This window comes from Leptopilina boulardi, unplaced genomic scaffold (assembly GCF_019393585.1).
Source record: "Leptopilina boulardi isolate dan_hultmark-lab unplaced genomic scaffold, ZJU_Lbou_2.1 LbouV2_214, whole genome shotgun sequence".
Taxonomy (NCBI): Eukaryota; Metazoa; Arthropoda; class Insecta; order Hymenoptera; family Figitidae; genus Leptopilina; species Leptopilina boulardi.
This window is the reverse complement of record NW_026137768.1, coordinates 1,122,842-1,143,785: the sequence shown is the minus strand read 5'-3', so window position 1 is coordinate 1,143,785 and position 20,944 is coordinate 1,122,842. Positions and strand designations below refer to the sequence as shown.

The window sequence follows — 20,944 nt, the reverse complement described above, 5'->3', positions numbered from 1 at the left end:
TTAAAATTATAATCCTTCTACAAAGGACGTAGGGGTCTATTGCTATAAGCTGAGAGCGAATCAAATTATTTGGTTGTCGCAACCAAATTTTGGTTAGGATAATAAACGATCATTTGGTTTTTTAGACCAAACTATTTTGTTGTGTTAACCAAATTATTTTGTTGTCGTAACCTAATTTTGGTTGGAATTTAAAAATGTTCAACCAAATAATTTTGTTGGCTTAACCAAATGTTTGGTTGAGATAACTCTACAACTTTGTTTCAGCCAACCAAAATTTCGTTACAAGAACCAAAATTGCCTAATCAAACAATTTTGTTGCAAACACTAAATTTTTATATTGTATATATTTTTTTTATATGAAATATAAATTATTTTTTAACACAGTTTATACGAATTTCTTGAAAATATGGTGAAAACTGACGAGTTAAAATCTACAGATATGAACCACTTGCACATATCAAGTGATTATTTATTATTTATCACTTTAATAATTGAGATTCTTGCAAAAATTAACTCTATAAATGTTCATTTACCCTCCCAATACTTATTTTTAAAAATTTTCATCAATTAAAAGCTTTTTTTTGATAATTTTTTAAATTCGACTTAGATTCGCCCCAGCTGGGTCGAACTTAAGTAAATCAAATCCGCCAGGGTTTGACTAGTAATAGTCTAGTTGTTGCTGGAATTGAGTCTTTGCTCTTGTAAATTTATTGTAGAACCGAGAATGTTTTACGTGATTTTTCAGAAACGTGTTCCTATGTATATTTGATACACGCCAGACAACTCATTTTGAGTTCAGGTTTTTTCTGCGCTATGATGAAAGTGCTTTGTGTCTGCTTTTCAGATATTTTTTAAATTGATTTTTTACTTACAGAAATGATTTCACCACATCTAAATCAATTTCACCATTCAGACTGTCAAAATATTTTTTTAAATCTTGGTCACAATGTTCAAATACTAAAGTTAACTTTTTATCGTTGTGAAGAACATCATACAAACGAACTATGTTCTTATGTTTTAATTCTTTAAGTAAACAAATTTCTCTAAGAGCAGAAGATGGAACACCCTAAAAATAATATGAGAATTAGTATTAAAATGTAATTATAATAAAAAATTTTAGTGTCACAGATAAGCACGCCAAAGCCAGAATTATATTACAAATTAATTATGACTATAATGATATTAGAAAATTAAAAATTTTAGAGCGTAGTGGAACAAAATTACCAAAGGGTCAATATCAATACCATACCATACAATATTATTTACTTTTATTTTCGTATTACACGTATTAGACATAATGCAACGGCATTTTTATTTCGAATCGTCGGTCGTAGAATAAAATCCAATGAAAATTGACAGACATATAGTTGATCAAAATTCAAATTTCATGTAAATTTTGATGATTTTTAGAAACTTGTCTAATTTCTACTAAATTTTCCTAATTCAAACAATAAAAAAAGTTAATGTTTTAAATATTTTATCGATAGTCTATTTAATTAAGAAAATTTTGAGCCCAAGTAGAGCACAATCGGATGAAAAATAAGAATTCTACACTAGATTTAGTGAACAGAACAATTTTGTCATTTTTAGTAACCTCAAGTGATTTGGATATAAATCTTTTTTGTATTAAAAAATCCATTTCTATGAAAAAGATATTTTTGATTATCATGTGACAACGGTCCACATTTTTATTCTACTTTGTAAAAAAATATTTAATGCAATAAATCAATACCAATTTCGTAATTGTAGAAATAAAAATTAAAAAACGTTTGCAGTGAGATTTGCAGCAAATATGCAAACTATAAAAAAATCTCTAATCTGATTACGAATTCAGGTGTCAGTTTTTGTAAGTTTAAAGTGGCGGATCCAATATGACGGACAAAATTTTATAAATCTGAGATAAATTCACGAAAATTTTATAAAAAAAAAATTTACCTCAGATTTATAAAATTTTGTCCGCCTTATTAGATCCGCCATCTTGAATTTTGAAAATTTGACATCAGATTCGTCATTAGCGACCCCAAAAACTCCTAGATACCAAGTTTTATAAAAAATAATAATTTTTAAAAGATATCTTATCACTTTTCATTTAGAGGTTGTTTTCACCCCTAAAAACCACAAACGACTTGATCTTGCAAAACGGCCAAACACGGGTATTTTTTTTTTGGTCCTAGTTTCCGAAAATGTTTGATTTTTTTGTGGGTCAAAAACAAAGTTAAATTTTGTCGGGCGGTGTAATTGGTAATACTAATTGATGATAATGCTGATATTATTAATGTTTAATTATTGTTATTGAGATTTTTATTATTGTTTTATTATTATTATTATAAAATTGAAGTTAGTTCAAAATGTTTAACCAATAAAACCTAACTTCGTCCTTAAAAAACTACATGTTTTAACCTGATAAAAATTGTGAAAAGTTTAAACTTAATTATCTTAAAAAGTATCTTCGGGACCAAAGCGAATTTTTTTCCAGTGTGTGTAGTTAGTGATCAATTAGATATTGCCCAAGTTTTGTAATTTTTCAGTTTTCTCCAAGAAAGTTATTTACATTTGAAAATAGTGAAAATAAGCAAAGTGCCAATTTTTATTGCTTTTTATTTCACATTTATGAAGAAAAAAGGAAAAAAGTGCTAAGAAAAACTAAAAGTTAGTCACAGGTACTTTATATTTGGTAAGGTTTTTTTAATTTAATGACTTCTCTTTCTCACATTTAATAGATGAAATTTGCAAATTTAGGTTATTTGATAGGCGAACTTGAAAATCATATTTTATATATTATTTCACATATTTAAATAATTATATCAATTGATAATGATAAATTTATTCATTCTTAGTAAATTACAACAATTTTTTTTTATTTTTATGGTAAATTCTGTTTTTTTTTGCATATTTTCTAATGGCTAAAAAATTGACAGTTTTCAGCACCTCATAAACTTTAAATTCATATTTTGCAATAAATAATTAAAATTTTAATAAAATTCTTTTCATTTCGTGATCTTGATAACTTCAAAATCATTCCTGCAAAGTATTATAATTTTTAAAAATTAGTCAGCGACGACTTCAGTCGAAATATAATGGATTGACCCTTCGATAAAATTATTAATTTTTTTATTTGGAAATTATTAAATGAGTGTGGAAATCCATATTGGTGAGTTTGAGGTTGTGTTTGTCAATCTAATGAAATTTTATATTTATAACAAACTTTAAAAAAATGTTAATTTAATTCCAGTTTTTAAATCTGATGAGGTCCGACGTTGACGGGCGAAAGCTTATTTAATTATGAATTTTAAAAATACACGGAGAGAAAAATCAAGGCTTTGTAGCATGGGAGCCATTTATGATAATTTTGTATGGACGTTCCTGCTTAAGAGGCGTGGCCTTATACTACAGTTGCATAAAACTATACCGAAAAAGCATAACTTCTTGCAATCGTAGTATGCTGATGTCACATGCGTTTGAAGGTAGAACTTTCATGCTACAAACGCTTGTTTTTTCTCTCCGTGTAAAATGTGGATTTAACCAAAAAAACAATTAACATCTATACTAAAAACTGAAATATTTTACAAATAAATAAAGTTATTGCAATTCTGATGCTACCAATTAAAATGTGACGTAATTCCGCATCCAACGAGCCCTATATGAACTATTTTGGATTAGAGGATTTTTTATAAAGAATTGTAATGTATCGAGGATATGTAAATGCTTCTATTAAATCTGGAAAGGCTGGGGAAGGATTTTCAAAAACGGCCTATAGAGTGAGTGCTTCTTGTACTACTTCATGCCTGAATTGGAGATATCGTGTTCGCCAATCACAAGTAGGGGTATTTTCAGGTGGCCATGACAGAGCTAGACTATTATAATAAATAAGGAATAAAATTTTTTTTTAATAGTTTAAAACCCTTTCTTTTAGGTATAAAAAGTTTGAAGTAAATAAAATAAATTTTGTAATAAATAAAAAATGTTTAAGAAAAGTCACTGAGATATGGTACTAATCCCTTAAATCATATAGAGCAATTCCATGGGATGTGATCACAAGAATTTTTTATGATTGGAACATCTCGAAAAGTACGAAATTTCTTAAAAAATGTTCAAGACAAAAGTTGTTCCAAACAAAAAGATCTATATTTTTGAAATCAAAAAATTGGGCCCAGGGCCCAATGTTGGGCCATACAATGAAAAAAGTGGTTTTCTTAAATGAGACCACTAATTTTCAGTATCAAATTCGTAATCCCTATGAAATTCTGCGTTCAGACATGTATAAATGCCTAAAATATTAGTCCCAATGTCTGGGATTGGGCCAAAAAAAATATTTTAACAAACAAATAAATAAATTTGAAAAAACCCTATCTTGGGGGGTTTTTGGGGTCACAAGATTAGAAATTTGAAGCCAATTTTCAAATTGGGCACAGAGCCCAATGTAAGATTCCACGGCCCAATGTGAGGCCCACAGTAATGAAATTATTTTTCTTAAATAAAACCCACTAATTCCCAGTATTCATTTCGTAATCGTTATGAAATTCTGGGTTAAGACTTGTAGTACAAATGCCAAAAATATTGGGCCAAATGTCTGGAATTGGGCCCAATATTTTTGGAATTTGTACCACAAGTCTAAGCCCAGAATTTCATAACGGTTACACGGAGAGAAGAGTTACTGTTGTGGCTACAAAACTTGTTTAGTAGCCTAAAGTATTGTCATGCCAAATGTAATAGTAGTTACTGTAACTAAACAGCGTTGAGTTCCGTTTAGTTCACGATACTCAACGGCGTTTTTGGCCTTACTCTCGTTTAAGTGAATGCTACGCTACTGCTTATGTTCCCCTACTTTATATTCAAAATGGCGGACACTTTGTACTGTGAAATTTGTGAAATGTGAAGGAAAAAATATGCATCAATTAAGAGAATTATTAAGTAATTGGGGTTTCTCAAATTATATCGCAGTTTTCGAAGGTAAGTTTCAATCTAATTTATTAATAAGTGCGAAGCTTTATAGACGTGCGTGACAGAGAAAATCACATGTATTGAAAGGTTATGTTTATGTAAACATGTGATTGGGACCTGATTTGTACAAAAATATTCATATTTCCTTCTTTCACAACATACAATCACTAAATGTTTGATTTTTATTATTCCATATTACAGAAAACAAAATTGATTTGTTATCATTTAAAATAAAGGCGGGCAAAGTATTAATTTATATAGATAAGAATAGAGGGAGCTGAAGTTGGATGTGAGGAGTGGGGAGAGAAGAGAGAGAGAGTGAGGAATGAAAAAGATGGCAGCTAGCTGCGTTGGTGCCTTTGGTGATTCTTATTTGTAATTTTAAATATTAAACTTTTTTTTAAATAAATTAATCATCTTAATGAAGATCCTGAGTGTTTCATTTAATGACTACAACAAAATCAGAAGTGGGATTACGAGGATTACAAAATAAGTTTGGATGCACGAGATATTCTTGGATGGGAAACGTGAAAGTGTGAAGTGTCAGAGCTTGTTCATTGTTGGTGTGGTTTTCACATGTTTTGTGGATTAGTAAAAAGAGATCGTGAGATTGATTATAGTGAGGATCGTTTTAATTAAAGTTGTTAATCAGTTGGATTAATGGATGGTGATAATCTGCGAGAGAAATCATTTGAAACGTTTTATCGAGACAATTATTCTGATCAGTTATCTTTAGCTGGAAGCATGTCGAATGGTCCAGGAGATTCAGCCGAGGAGAGGCTGGCCAGAGCTCTGGAGTTGATCCAGAAACAGAAAGAGGATATAGAGCAAGAGAGGGAGTTTTATGAACAAGAAATTCGGGATCGTGATCAAATTTTGAAAGAAAAGAAGCGGACATGAATGCAGCCATGGAACATCTTAGTACAGAAGCGCAGGCGCGTGGGAATCAAGCTACTGCGAGTTCGTCACGAGAAAGCAACGAATTAACTCGAGTTTTGTCGACGCTATCCGAAAACTTAGCAGCACGACAAGATACTTTGATGCCATATTTTCCTCCAATTCCTGAAGCAATTCATGAATTTCAGGGAAATGAGGGACCGGAAGCTGCCAGGGCTTGGATTCGAGAAATTGAAAATATGAAAATTATTAACAATTGGACAGATGCAATGGCGTATAGCATTGCGAAATCGAGACTCAAGAAAGGTGCTTTTAAGTGGTTATTGACAAAAGGAACTGTAATAACTAATTTTGAAACATTTGTGAGAGCTTTCAAGGCAACGTTCACCTTTACATTGACAGTGAGTGAAAAGTTAAAAGAAATGGAACGACGAGTGCAAGGACCAAAAGAATCAATTCTGGATTATTTTTTGGAAAAGGTTTATTTGTGTGAGGTACTTCGTCTAACCGTAATTGAAATTCGAAATGAAGTTGCTAGAGGCTTGTGGAGTAAGGACATGGCGAATTACGTGATGGCACGTGATTATCAGTCAACTGATGCAATGCTGCAAGATTTGGTGATGGTCGAGAGGATGGATAATGCGAGACGAGAAAGGATTGCTGAATCTAAACGACAAAATTCTCAATCAGGTAGTAGCAGATGGAGACAACAGTCAACTTCAAGCAGAGATGATAACAATTCATCGACAGATGGTAAGAGATCGATTAATCAAAGCAATTCAACAACTTCGCAGGACGAACGTAAGTGTTTTAAATGTAATCAATTTGGTCATTTAGCGCGAAATTGTACAAACGAAAAACGAGAAATTATATGTTATATTTGTAAACGTCCCGGACATATCGCAAATCGTTGCAATCAAAAATCGAATAAAAGTGAAAATAAAAGTCCTAAAATTGAAGAGGTAAATTTAGTTAAAAATACGAGTCAAGTGAATAAAAATAATTCGGGCGATAAATTTATTCGAGAGGTTAAAGTTAATGAAAAGAAATTAATAGCATTAATTGACATGGGAGCGTCGGTTTCAACAATAAAATCGACGACAGTTTTAATTGAGGGTTTTGAAATGCATCCAGTTAAAATGAAATTAAGTGGATTTGGGGAAAGTATAATCGAGTCACCCGGAAAAATTGACGCTGTCATAAAATTCGAAAATTTGAAGCCGTTAAAATTAAATTTAAAAGTTGTTCCTGATTTTTCGCAGAAATATGACATTATTTTGGGACGTAGCTTTACTGAAAATGAAAATATAAGTTACACGCGAATTGGTTCAGAGTTGAAATTCGAAAATGTCGAGTTAGAAATTTTTAATCACGAGAAAAAAAGCAATGCTAAAATCGAGTCGTTAGAAAATTGTGAAGTACAACCCGGAACGGTAAATTTTATCAATGTCGTGATTAATGAGACTAAATTAGAATGGCCTATAATTAACATGGGAAAAAAACCGCAAATGATTAATAAAGGGGATATTTTTAATGATATTATGGTGGTATATGAGGACGACGAAATTCCGACGGCAAAACCGAAAAGTAAAATTACTCGCGATAATGTAAACCTCGATGAATCTTTAACGAATAAACAAAAAGAAGAAGTTGTAACAATTTTGAATGATTTTAGAGATTGTATAGCTTTGAATGAAAGTGAACTTGGTTGTACAAATAAAATTGAAATGGACATTGAATTAAAAGAAAATGCGGTACCAGTTCAGTCGAAACCGTATAAAATGAATAGACACGATCGTGAAGCGCTAGATAAAATTGTCAGGGAATATAAGAAAGCAGGTTTGGTTTCGGAAACAAATTCTGATTTCGCAAGTCCGGCATTTTTAATCAAAAAAAAAAACGGGGATCTAAGAATGGTAATAGATTATAGACGACTAAATAAAATTACAAAGCTGGTTAATTTTCCCATTCCAAAATTTGATGAGCTCTTAGAAGAGCTGGGTGAAGTCGAATTTTTTATACTTTTAGATTTATTGAGTGGCTATTTGCAAATGCCACTGACAGAAAATGCAAAAATAAAAACAGCTTTTATAACTGAATCACAAACGGGACACTTTGAGAGGGCAATGTTCGGTCTTGCAAATGCTCCACGATATTTTGCTAAATTAATGGAAAAAGTTTTGGGAGAGGCAAGACGAAATAAAATTGCTTTTACTTTCTTTGATGACACGTGTGTTTATGCTAAAACTTGGGAAAAATTAATGAGTAATTTAAAGATTGTTTTGGGTTTATTGAGGGATGCAAATTTAACATTAAATTTGAAGAAGTGTCAATTTGGAATGAGAAAAGTGGAGTACTTGGGCTTTGTAATTGGCGAAGGTCAAATTAAACCAGGCGAAAGAAAGATTCTTGCGATTGAACAGTTTCCGAGACCAATGACTGTTCACGAAGTTCGAAGATTTGTGGGTTTGTCAAGTTTCTTTCGTAGATTTATTCCCGATTTTGCAAAGATTATAGCACCAATCACGGATTTGTTGAAAAACGATCGTCCTTTTGAATGGAAATCCGAGCAAGAAAAATCATTTAAAGACATTAAAGAAAAATTAACGTCGAAACCGGTTTTAAAAATGTATAATTCACTCGCGGAAGTAACTGAATTACACACTGATGCGTCATCTGTGGGTCTTGGTGCTATGATTTTTCAATCTGACACTGAAAACGAAAAATTGCAATTAGTGTACGCAATTAGTAAGAAAACAACCGAGTCAGAATCGAAATACCATTCCAGTAAGTTGGAATTGTTGGCGATTAAGTGGGCTCTCGAAAGATTGCGACTTTTTTTAATTGGAATTCATTTTACAATTATCACAGATTGCCAATGTCTTGTTTATTTAAATATATGGAAGACTCAAAATACTCAAATTGCCCGATGGGTAAGTGAAATTTCAGAATACGATTTTGAGATTAAACACAGAAGTGGTAGTAAAATGTTGCATGTAGATGCCTTATCAAGAGCACCTGTCGAAAATTCTGAAAATTCACCTGACCATTGTCAAAATGCCGAAATTATGTTTGTAAACAGACGCGATAACGAATTGTTAATGTTTCAACGATCTGATCCGAAAAGTAAGCTTATAATCGAAATATTATTAAGGAAAGAAATCGAACGATCTAAAGACGAAAAAGAAAAAGTAAAAGATTATTGTCTTGAAGACGGTTTGTTATTTAAATCAGTAATGGTTGACAAAAAAAAATCGAAAATTGTTTGTTGTTCCGCCGTCAATGAGAAAATCGATTGTTATCAGGTTTCACGATTTGAAAAGCCACTTTGGCGTTGATAAAACTTGTAAGAGTATCCTTGAGAGTTATTATTTTCCGAAATTGAAAGCTTATGTAAAATTCCACATTAGAAGTTGTTTGCCTTGTATTTTGGCAAAGCGAAAAGCAGGGAAAGTGGAGGGAGAATTACATCCGATCCCGATAGGTCGACAACCGTTTGATGTAGTTCATATTGATCATTTGGGACCATTCCCCATGACTGGTTTGAAAAATCAATATGTACTTGGTTTGATTGATAATTTGACAAAATACGCTGTGTTAATACCGGTTAAAAATGTAAGCGCCACAGAAACTGTAAAATCGTGTGAAAAATATATTTTGCAATTTACAGCTCCGAAAAGATTTATCACAGACCGAGGAACGTGTTTTACGAGTCAAAATTTCCAAAAATTATGTGACGATTATCAAATTAAACATACACTAAATTCGAGTCGTCACCCGAAAGCAAATGGCTTAATTGAGCGATTGAATCAAACCGTTTTACCGATTATGCAAATAGCGTTAGATGATAATAAACAAAATAATTGGGATCGTAAATTAAGTAAGATTCAAAATGATTTGAATTCAAGTGTAAGTCGATCGACCGGAAAAAGTCCTTTTGAAACTTTATATGGGTTTAAACCGCGACACGAAATTGATGGATTGCGCGAAATAGCTGATAAAAATTTTGATTATCAATTACCCGAAATTGTTCAATCTGAAGTTAGAGAACATTTGGCTAATGAACAAAAGAAATATAAGTTAAAATACGATGAAAACAAAAACGCGAATGTAAAGTATGATATTGGAAATATAGTTTACATGAAACGAAATCCGATTTCAACCGGTCAATCAACAAAGTTGCAACCTAGATATACTGGTCCGTTAGTAATATTCGAGATTTTACCGAGTGATGTTTATCGAGTAAAGAAATTAAATAAAACCGGAGATAGAGGGTACGAAACTACCGCGCACGTGAGTCAACTAAAATTATGGACGGGATATCAAAAATTAGATGACTTTGAGTTGAATTCAGATTCAGAAAGTGATCAGGAAATTCATGATGAGATTGAAAGTGATGATAATATGATTGAAAAGAGAAATGTAAATATGAATGATATCGAAAAATGCGAGAATGTAAAACGTCGAACTGTAAATACGAAAAATGTAAACGAATCTGTCAATTTAAGGCCAAAAAGGCAAAGTGTAAAACCACAACGATATGGTGATTATGTTGCTCACTGAAAAAGTTAATTACTGATTATTGTTTGAGGGTCCAAACAAATTAAGGATGGCCGAATGTTATCATTTAAAATAAAGGCGGGCAAAGTATTAATTTATATAGATAAGAATAGAGGGAGCTGAAGTTGGATGTGAGGAGTGGGGAGAGAAGAGAGAGAGAGTGAGGAATGAAAAAGATGGCAGCTAGCTGCGTTGGTGCCTTTGGTGATTCTTATTTGTAATTTTAAATATTAAACTTTTTTTTAAATAAATTAATCATCTTAATGAAGATCCTGAGTGTTTCATTTAATGACTACAACAGATTCAACAGCGATAAAACTTTTAAATTTTGAAGCATTAGCAAATTTAATACCTCCTATTGGAGATAGACTCAAATTTTTAAAAAGTTTAGAAATCTTCAAAAGTTATGAAACGGTATATAAAATATTGTTTATATTGTGAAAGAGATGTATGAAATTGTATACGTGTTTCGAAATAAAATTATTTTTAAATATTCTTAGGAAAATGATGTGCAGTCTCAACAGATTTTAAATATTGATGAACGTTTACTTTTCGAAATACAAAGCGGGGGAGAACAATCAAAGCAGCCGACTTTGACAGAAATAGATGTTGAAGAGGTGATCGAGCCAGAGTTGAATAATTTGCCTGTAAGTAAATTAATTAATCTAAAATATTGAATGTTTATTTATATTCATTTATATTCATTTACTTCTTTTTTATCAATATAATTTATTTATTAAATTTTATAGAACGTAGTTCGAAAATATTTGAACTGTGTAAATGGTCGAAGGGTATTAGCAAATTATTCTGCAAACGGTCCTGGTAAAAAATCATTTCTTGATGATCATCATCAGAACATTTTAGTAGACTTGATAATTACGGGAGAATTAGAGGACGCGACAACCGAGTAAGTCAACTTTCAATATTTTATCCTTCAACCTGTCTACAAATAATTAGAATAATCATTACAATTTTTACTGCGTGTTTAGGATTTCTACTTCGCGATTTAGGCAATTAGCAGCTAATATCGTTGAAGTATTTCCAAATGAAAATCCGGTAAGAACAAATATGATACTGTTTATAAGTACTCGAAATTAAATAACTATTTTGTGACATAATTTAAATTGAACAAATTAAAAAAGTTTTATAGAATGTATTTCCCATAGTCCCCACCAGGCGACCGAATTGTCGCTTTTTGTCGATAACGGTCAACTGGCCAGGCAGAGGGTTAACAGGTAATTGCTTTAGATAAGAATTTGCAAAACTTTAAAATTGAAACTATTTGAATTGTTTATAAAATAATTTTATTTATTTGCAGAAGCTCCTGAAACAATTGCAGGAAGTCTGCTTTGGCTCGAAGGACAACTAGAAATAACGGAGAATTTAAAGGCCAAGTGGAAAGAAACAGCTGAGCACAGACTAAAAAAATTACTGGAATCTAAAATTGAATGCAATACATTTATTAGCAGATCGGGTATTTGTTTGATAAATAATTATTTTGTAAGGTATCCCTTTTTGAGGCAACCAGGTGGATACCATTTGGTAAATATTTTATTTCTTTCTCAACTTCCATATATATCATATAATTATAATGTGATTAAATTTTCTATTTAATTATTTTCAGTTGGAACTAGATTTTTTAATCAAGTACCCGCACTTAGATAATAAGCTCTTTTCAAAATGGCCTGGATTCAAAGAGACAGTTATTAAATTGTCATGTGGAACAAGCCAAACTGGTAAATTTAATTTTATTATTTAATTTATCTCAGTTTAATTAAAAACAATTACAATATTTTTTGTCGTTAATTTTTTTATTTATTCCCATTTTTTCTAATTTTTGTTTTTGTCTTTTTAAATAAAACGTAAGTTTGCTATTTTCAGATTGGAGTGATGCAGCTGTTCTTTCAGCGTTTTGCGACATCGTTTTAAAAGAACAGAAGAGCAAACGAATTCGATCGAATTGGGTGGCAAATAGTTTAGAGATTAAGGAAGGATTCCTTTTGCACGTAAAGGTATTTTACATTTATTTATGATATATAAATATATAAAATCGCTTTTTACAGGCTGTCCAGCGACACTTTTGAAAATCTTGAACCCTCCTTAAAATTATTTTTTATTTTGAAAACCTTAACATCGCCATAACAAAAAAATTGAATTATTATTATTAACAAAAACGATTAAAATTCGAACTTATACATGAAAATTCCAAGTTAAATTATTTTAATATTTAAAAAACTTGATAAATATTTCTGAGAAAGTTAATTTATATTTTACTGAAAATAATTGATATTTTGAAAGACTGTGATAATAATAATTAAATTTTAAGAGAATTTATAATACAAGTTGGTTATAATTAAATATACAAATAAATAAATAATCTGAAAATTAAAATTAATATTTTGAAAACTATATTTTTCATTTGAAAATTTGAAAACAATTTCAGTTTGAAAATGTTTTCAGTTGTTGTTAGACACCCTATTTTTAGTAGCAAAATTTTATTATCCTCATCTTTGTTTTAGAATATTGATTGCTATCCAGCAGAAGTGGAGAGGATAACAAAAAGAGCTTTGGAGAAAAGACTACATGTTTCGCCATTCGCCATCGTTGTAGGACCAAATGTCCACAATATTACGGATTCTTATATACACGTCGATGGTGTCCAATTTCGAGTTGCATCACCTCTCCATGCAATAGATCTCACCTTCAAAGCCATTCATGCTCTTCACGCTGTTTATCAGCCACAGAGTATTTCTATTTGGCTGTTAGTTCAACGCGTCCTATACGGATTAACGACTGAATGGGATCCTGTGTGCACTGTTGTGGAAAAGTTATTCCCAAAATTTGTTTAAAGTTATAATTTTTTTTTAAAGTAATTTGTATTAAGTTTTCGTTTGGATTCAAAATGCCACGTTGTATCATTTGTAATGTTGCCAAAGATAGCATAAATTCATTAAAATTACATTTAAAAATTAATCATAAAGACTACAATGATACATTTACATGTAAAGAAGAAAAGTGTTTTAGAATTTTTAAAGGGTGGGAAGAATTTCGAAGGCATCTTTTAAGCGTCCATAAGTGTCTTAGTTCTTCAGGTCCAGGTCCGAATGTTGATAATATCAGTGTACATATTGCAAGGGGCAGCTCTTTCGAACCTGAAGATGAAGATATTGAAATGGAAGTCGATAATGCTCCATCAGCGATTCCTTCCGACATTGAAAAACAAGTGGAATCATTAGTTTTAAATTATGTGTGCAAACTGTACGCTGATTCAAAATTGCCTCGCAGTTTTGTACAAGAAGCTGTGGAGAATGTCGGTCACTTAATCGAAAATATTCTTGACATAATTAAACCGGCATTAAGCACACCAGAAAAAGAGTACGAAAAAAAATTTACTGCATTCCAGGAGTCAATAATGAAGCCATTTAAATTTACGCTGTCAACAGAATATCGCAGAATGAAAATTATTAAAAAAACAAATAAATTTATTTCTCCAAAGGACTATATCATTGGAGATCAAGTTGACAATGTTTTGCGTGAGGGAAGAATTGTTCAAGAGAGAAACAATATCAAAGCAAAATTTATTCCTATGAGGGAAGTGATGAGAGAATTTTTATCCATGTCAGGAGTTATGAGAGAAATCCTTGACTATTTACAGTTTTTAAAAGAAGAAAAATTGAGTGGCAACATTGGGCGGAAAAGGTAAAAGAATTCGGAGACAAATTTGTAATTCCAGTATTTGTATATTACGACGACTTTGAAATTAACAACCCCCTTGGATCACACGCAGGGATCAATAAAATTGGTGCAGTTTATTTTCAAATTCCGTGTTTACCTCCTGAATATCGTTCGAGGATAGAAAATATTTTTACGGTTGCCTTATTTAATTCCGTTGACAGAAAAACTTGCCAAGATGGCAATGATGCAGTTTTCAAAATTGTTGTTGACGAATTGAATCACGTTTTTCGAGAGGGAATTCCCGTAGTAGTTGAAGGAAAAATATGGATGGTATACGTCTGTCTAGGTCTATATATGGGTGACAACGAGGCTCTTAATAGTTCGACTGGTTTCACGGAGGGTCCAAATGCTACGTACTATTGTAGATTGTGCAAAATGACGAAGAAAGAAAACCAGAGACACTGTTGCATTGAAAAGAAGCATTTTAGAAGTCCCGAGCAATATTTAGCGGAAGGATTTCAAGATCCTAAAAACACAGGTGTGAAGGAAAATTCTATCTGGAATCTCGTTGATTTTTTCCACGTTGTCTTGAACTTTTTTTTAGATATTGCACATGATTTACTCGAAGGTGTGTGTAAGTATGCTATGAGGCAATTGCTTTATTATCTTGTTTTTGAGATGAAGTGGTTAAATCTGGATTTATTTAACGAAAAATTAAAATCTTTCAATTACGAGAAAAACGGATTTCGTAATAGACCACCTCCTTTCAAATACGATGAAGTAAAGAATAAGAAATTGCACATGTCTGCAAGCGAGATGCACACCTTTGTGTTGATTTTTCCACTTCTTGTCAATGACATCATTAAGGGTGGAATTGACATGAAGCACGAAGTGTGGCAATATTTTTCCGTTCTGAGACAAATTTTAGATATTTGTTTTGCAAAATCTTTAAGACCAGAGCTGATAAGTGTTCTCGATCCGCTTGTAAATCAGCACCATCATTTGTACGTTAAGATTTTCAAAGACACATTGAAACCAAAGTTTCATAATATGCGTCATTACAGACTTATCATTGACAAGTCGGGTCCTTTGGCACATCTTAGTTTGCTCAGATTTGAATCAAAACATCGAGATTGCAACATCAACATCGTCCAGAAAAAATCCTTGTCATACGATTACTATCAAGGAGCAGTTGAAATTGTGCGAACGTCTCCTCAGCAACCAAGGATTAATTTCGAAATTTGAGATGGGTGACGGTAATTGTGTGAAATCTATTATGACCGATGAATATGCACGAAATGTTGGTGATTCTCTTCCACCTGAATTTTTACAACCCTGTATTGATACACCTTGGGTTCATACTTCGGGAGTTAAGTTTAATGTTGGGTCATTCGTGATTCTGGACGTAAATCCAGACGGCCTTCTGGTGTTCGGTGAAATTCTTAGAATTTTTGTAAATAACAAAAGAGTACTTTTTATATGTAAAGAAGTGCAGGTTGAGTGTTTCAATGTCGGTTTGCATGCATTCGAAGTTTCGGTAACTGAGAAAGTTACTAGTCGTTTAATTGAACAATTAATTTCGCCACAACTTGTAATTCATTATTTTCTCTCGGATGGGCGAAACATGGTGTCACTTAAATACGCTGTTTAAGATAATAAATAATATATTTTTTATAAATCAACCATGCATGTAGGTAGGTAATAAAATAACATAATAAATAATAATAATAACATAATAATTCATAATAACATAATAAAACATTTCCTAAAAAAATCTCCTCTTATATGTTGCATTTATAAAAAATATTCTTGCAAAAAAAATATTTGCACTAAATCTAGAAAAAGTCATCATTTTTAAAAATAAGCAATGACTAGCAAAAATAGTTTGTGGTTTTCTGTAAAATAAATAAAAATTATATTGCTACGTATTCATATAAATTGCAGTTAATGTTTTTTTAGTAAAAAGTAGGGGAATAGTGTCAGGGTTGGACACAGTTTTGGTTTTTTGTTTATAAATATTTTGTTTAGATAAATTCAGTCAATTGTGGCATATGGGTGGAAAGATCTACAAAAGAGGAACACTTTTGCTGTGGACCGTAAATTGATTGGTCCAAAATTAAAAAAGTTATAAACATTAAAAAAAAAAAATCTAGTCAGGGTTGGACTTTTCAGTCAGGGTTGGACACTTTTTGAAAATCGAAACGCATTATTGGTAAAAACGTAAAATAACATTTGTAATGTTTTTTATTCTTATTTTTCCATGTTTATCTTTACTTATTGTTTACAAATTGTAAAGCTTCATGGGTTTAAAAAAGGAATGAACTTAAATTACAAAAAATAACGCTTTATTGTTCCAAATAACTCAATGAAATGATGAACAAAATTTATACAATTTAAGTATTATTTTTCTAATATCTTTGGCACAATTTTGCACTAAAATATCAATAAAATAAAATTTATTTGTATATTTATTTATAAATTGGGTGAAATTCATAATTAATATGGGTGTCAAACCGTAACTGTATAAAGTGTCCAACCCTAACTAGAAGCATCATTTTCGAATTGTGCTAACCATAACCAGACATGTGTCGCGATTCGATTTTTCACTTTTTTCTTCTTAAATTATGTACCCCACAATACATTCAATAAGCTTACCTTGCCGAATTCTTGCTTTTTTTTACACATTTTTTAGGTTTATTCACAAGTCAAACAAAACTTTTTTTGTCTCTTCGATTGCACCGAAGTCACAGGAGACGCTACTTTTGATTCTCCAAAAATGTAATGCCACAAAAAGTTAGGTTACACTACTAGAAGATTCGTCACGTACGCACACAGGTGACGCTAGTGTTCTTATTTAAAAAAAAGCCAAGTGTCCAACCCTGACACTATTCCCCTATAATATTTTAATTCAATAATATCGAATTTAATTATAAATTTTTTAAGAAAGTGTTATGAATTAAAATATTTATTATAAACATTGAAAAATAATGCACTTTGTTTATGCGTTCTTATTTAATTTTTTTTTGTTAATCTTGTTGAAATAAATTGATATTCAAATTATTAAGAATTTATTTAAACTGTATACTTTATTATTTATGTTTTAAATGAAACCAGGGTGGCTAGTGGACCGGGAAACCGGGAGTTCGAAATCGGAAAAAAATCTCGACCTTGGAAGCACGAAATACAATCCACACATTATAGGTTATGTTTGCCATATTTAAAACAAAAGCAGCCATTTTAGATTTTTAACTGCTTTAAAGGTTGGTGCTACTGTACTGTGAACATGTTACTATAACTAAACGGCTGTCTAGTAAAGCATACTCTTATATTGGTCCGTCGAAAATTAACAAGACTGTTTAGTTACCACAAACCAACCGAGAGTCTTACCCACTATCCAGTTCTCTCCGTGTAAGAAATGGATGGAAACTAATTTTTTTACTGTAGGTCTCACATTGGGCCCCCAAAGATGAGATTTTTTTTAAACCTATTTGTTTGTCAAAAAATGTTGGGTCCAATCCCAGACATTGGGACTAATATTTTGGGCACTTATACAACATGTCTGAACGCAGAATTTCATAGGGATTACGAATTTGATACTGGAAATTAGTGGTCTCATTTAAGAAAACCACTTTTTCCATTGTATGGCCCAACATTGGGCCCTGGGCCCAATTTTTTGATTTTAAAAATGTAGATCTTTTGGTTTGGAACAACTTTTGTCTTGAACATTTTTTACGAAAATTCGTACTTTTCGAGATGTTTGCAAGTTTCCATACTATACATATAATGGACGTGAAAACTAAGATGCGCGCGTCCCGCCGCGCCGCACGAACGTTTTAATTTTTTTCTCGCAAAGTTCTTGCTGTCCCATTATGAAAATTAGAGAAGTTATTCTTAACATCATAGGCAATAAGTAGAAAAAAAATTTTTGAAATCGAAGAGGTAGTTTTTTCAAAAAATGAATTCAAAATTTTTTTTGCATTTTTTCCGGGCAAAAAAAATTTTTTTTTCCATGAACTACTTTTTTCTTAAAATAGCATCTTTTTGTGAGAAATTTGAAAAAATATTGATTGCATTTGGATAACAAGAAAAAAAGTTACATGTTTTTTTTTAAAAATGACATAAATTTTTAATTAGAGATATCTCAAAAAGTTTTGAAAATTTTGAAAAATTGTTTGTGGGCTTCCATTCTGTACACATAAATGAACATATTTACAAGGTTTCAATAAAATTGTTCCAATCATCAAAAATTCTTGTGATCAAATCCCATGGAATTGCTCTATGGGCTTGTTCTTAAATTGTTTTTTATGATTTAAAAATTATTTAAGATTTGTTTAGCGACGCTATAACAAAATTTTTTCTTAATTAAAACAATATGTGAAAGTATAGTTAATCATTTAAACAAATTCAATAGTTAAATTTTTACAATTTTCGCTATTATTTGGTTATCAGGATGTCTAATAAGGATTAAGAGAAAAATTCCCTGACATTTCCCTGATTCCACCCTGAAATTTTTTTATTTTTCCCTGACTTTTTAATAACTTTATTTCTGCTTTCTTTGGACAAAAATATGGTTATTGACATATTTAATGATAGAACGTCCAAGCGCCCGTCCTGCCGGAAGGCTTTTTTGGATAGCCCTATATATATGAGGGTGGTAAAAAGGGAACTCAAAATTTTTTTCTGTCACCCTTTCCTATTAAAGTAGACGTAAAAACGAAAAAATTCATGCGTTAGACTTTAAAAAAAATAATATTAAACCATGTTTCGAAGCCTTCAAACTTTGCATGTTTGCTACAAGCCAAAAAAACAGTTTTTCGTAAATTCACTGTAAAATCTACAAAAACCAATATTTTTCGGTCTAACTACTCTCATTTTCTTCTGAAGCCTTCAAAGAATAAAATGTGATAGTTTATTTTAAAAAAAATTCAGTTTAAATATTTTTTTGGATTCGTCAAAAAAACCCTATAAAAACGTCCTTTTTCTTTGAATTCCCTAGCCTAGGGATTTTAATTTACAAACTTTATGTTCATATGCGCTAAAAGCTTGTGTTTTTACCTTTCCAACGATATATTTTACTTTTGGATTATCTGAATCCATGTTAATTTTATAAAGCGATTTCGGAGGGACTCACGTGAGTCTTTTTCATCCTGCCGGAAGGCTGTTGGACGTTCTATCATTAACAATAAATTAATTTCTAATGGTAGTAACAAATGGTAATAAAAACCATTCAAGTTTTTTTAGATTAAAAAACTTTTAAATTCACAAAAATTTTAATTTTTGTAGAAATTTCCCTGAATTTGAATAAAATTTTCTGAAATTCCCTGACTTTTCCCTGACCAACAAAATTCCCTGACTTTCTCTGATTTCCCTGACCGTTAGACACCCTGGTTATACAAATAGAAAAAAAAACACTGAACAGGAGTTTTGAATGGAATATATGTGTCGCACAGTCTTGAGAAAATTTTGTTTCCCAATAATTTGTCTCTGATAACATACGATACAAGTAGAACGATATAAAATCCTCAAGTGTAATTTTTTTATTAATTAAAAACTTAATATCACCAATTGCAAGAGAAATGTATCCGATTTTTATTTATCTGCTTTTTATTCGATGTTTTGAGCAAGCAGAAGATTTTTAGAAAAAAAGAACTTTTGAAATCCGTTAGAAGAAACATGATTTTTTGAAACTGATAAAGTAAAATGAATACTTTTGGAAATCTTTAAGTGAATCTTATATTGTTTGGAGGTTTTTTATCTTCACAAAAAATTTATTAATTCTCTGTATACCTAATTTCTGATAAAATTTATTGTACTTACTTCATCATCATCATCCAGTCTGACTCGTTTTAATGCTACAATTTCGTGAGTTTCCCGATTTTTGGCTTTGAAAACTGTACCATATGTACCTAAAAGAATATATAATTATTATGAAAATTTGTTACAGTAAATAACCTAGTAAAAATGCCTAATGAAAATTAATAGAAAACAATTAGATCCTAATAGATGGCAAATGAGGTTTTTAGAAGGTTTAAAAAGAATTTTAATTTTTAATGGAGTCTATTAGAATTCTACTAGGATAAAAATAACAAATAATTTGCAGATTATTTTTCGAATAGAATCTGTTATGATTCTATCAACTTAAATGATATCATCTAATTGGAAAGAACTTTTTATTAAGGATGCTGTTAGGGTATTACTAATCAATATAAATACACGGAAAAAAAGTTGGTCAGATTACACAGGTCTACAATATAATACTTTTTTTTAAGGTAAGGGTTATTAATATTTTTTTTTCTTAACCTGACGTGCTAAAGACTTTCATATAGACCCAAATTAGACTTCAAATCGTACACTGTACGACCCATATGCGCAGGATACAAAAACTTTTGAAAAAAATGTGTGTGTGAAAAATATGTGTTTTAGGGTTTTCAGTATTTTTTTTCTCCATAATCTGACGTGCTAGAGACTTCTATATAGGCTTAAATTAAGGCTTAAAACGCATACTTTATGACCCATATGCTCAAGATAAAAAAAATTTGTAATTTTGAAAAAAATTAATTTCAAGACACCCAAAAAGTTTATTGGGATTAATTCCCCCATTTTTTCCAAATTTGAAATTTTTTTTATCTTGCGTATATGGATCTCAAAGTGTACGTTCTAAGCTTTAATTTAAGTCTATATAGAAGTATCTAGCACGTCGGGTTAAGGAAAAAAAATGAAAACCCTCAAAAACACTGTTTTAGAAGACTTTACCCCCTTTTTACTCAAAATCCTGACGTGATACGGAATTTTGGAACCAAGGATCGTGTTCAGTACAAAAAATTACATTAGAAACCACACTGATAATTAAAAGAAAAACTCGTAGACTTGT

The 20,944-nt window shown here is 31.0% G+C and overlaps 1 protein-coding gene across 1 annotated transcript in view; it reads right to left on the bottom strand.

Moving 5' to 3' along the window:
* Window positions 1–20,944, bottom strand: part of LOC127279124 (cyclin-dependent kinase 5) — a 119,354-nt gene that overhangs the window by 83,794 nt on the left and 14,616 nt on the right. The window contains exons 2-3 of the mRNA XM_051301277.1: window positions 19,891–19,979; window positions 873–1,066 (exon numbers count right to left, since the gene is read on the bottom strand). Of these exons, the coding sequence (XP_051157234.1) occupies window positions 873–1,066; window positions 19,891–19,979 (283 nt within the window). The remainder of the gene's footprint in view (window positions 1–872; window positions 1,067–19,890; window positions 19,980–20,944) is intronic.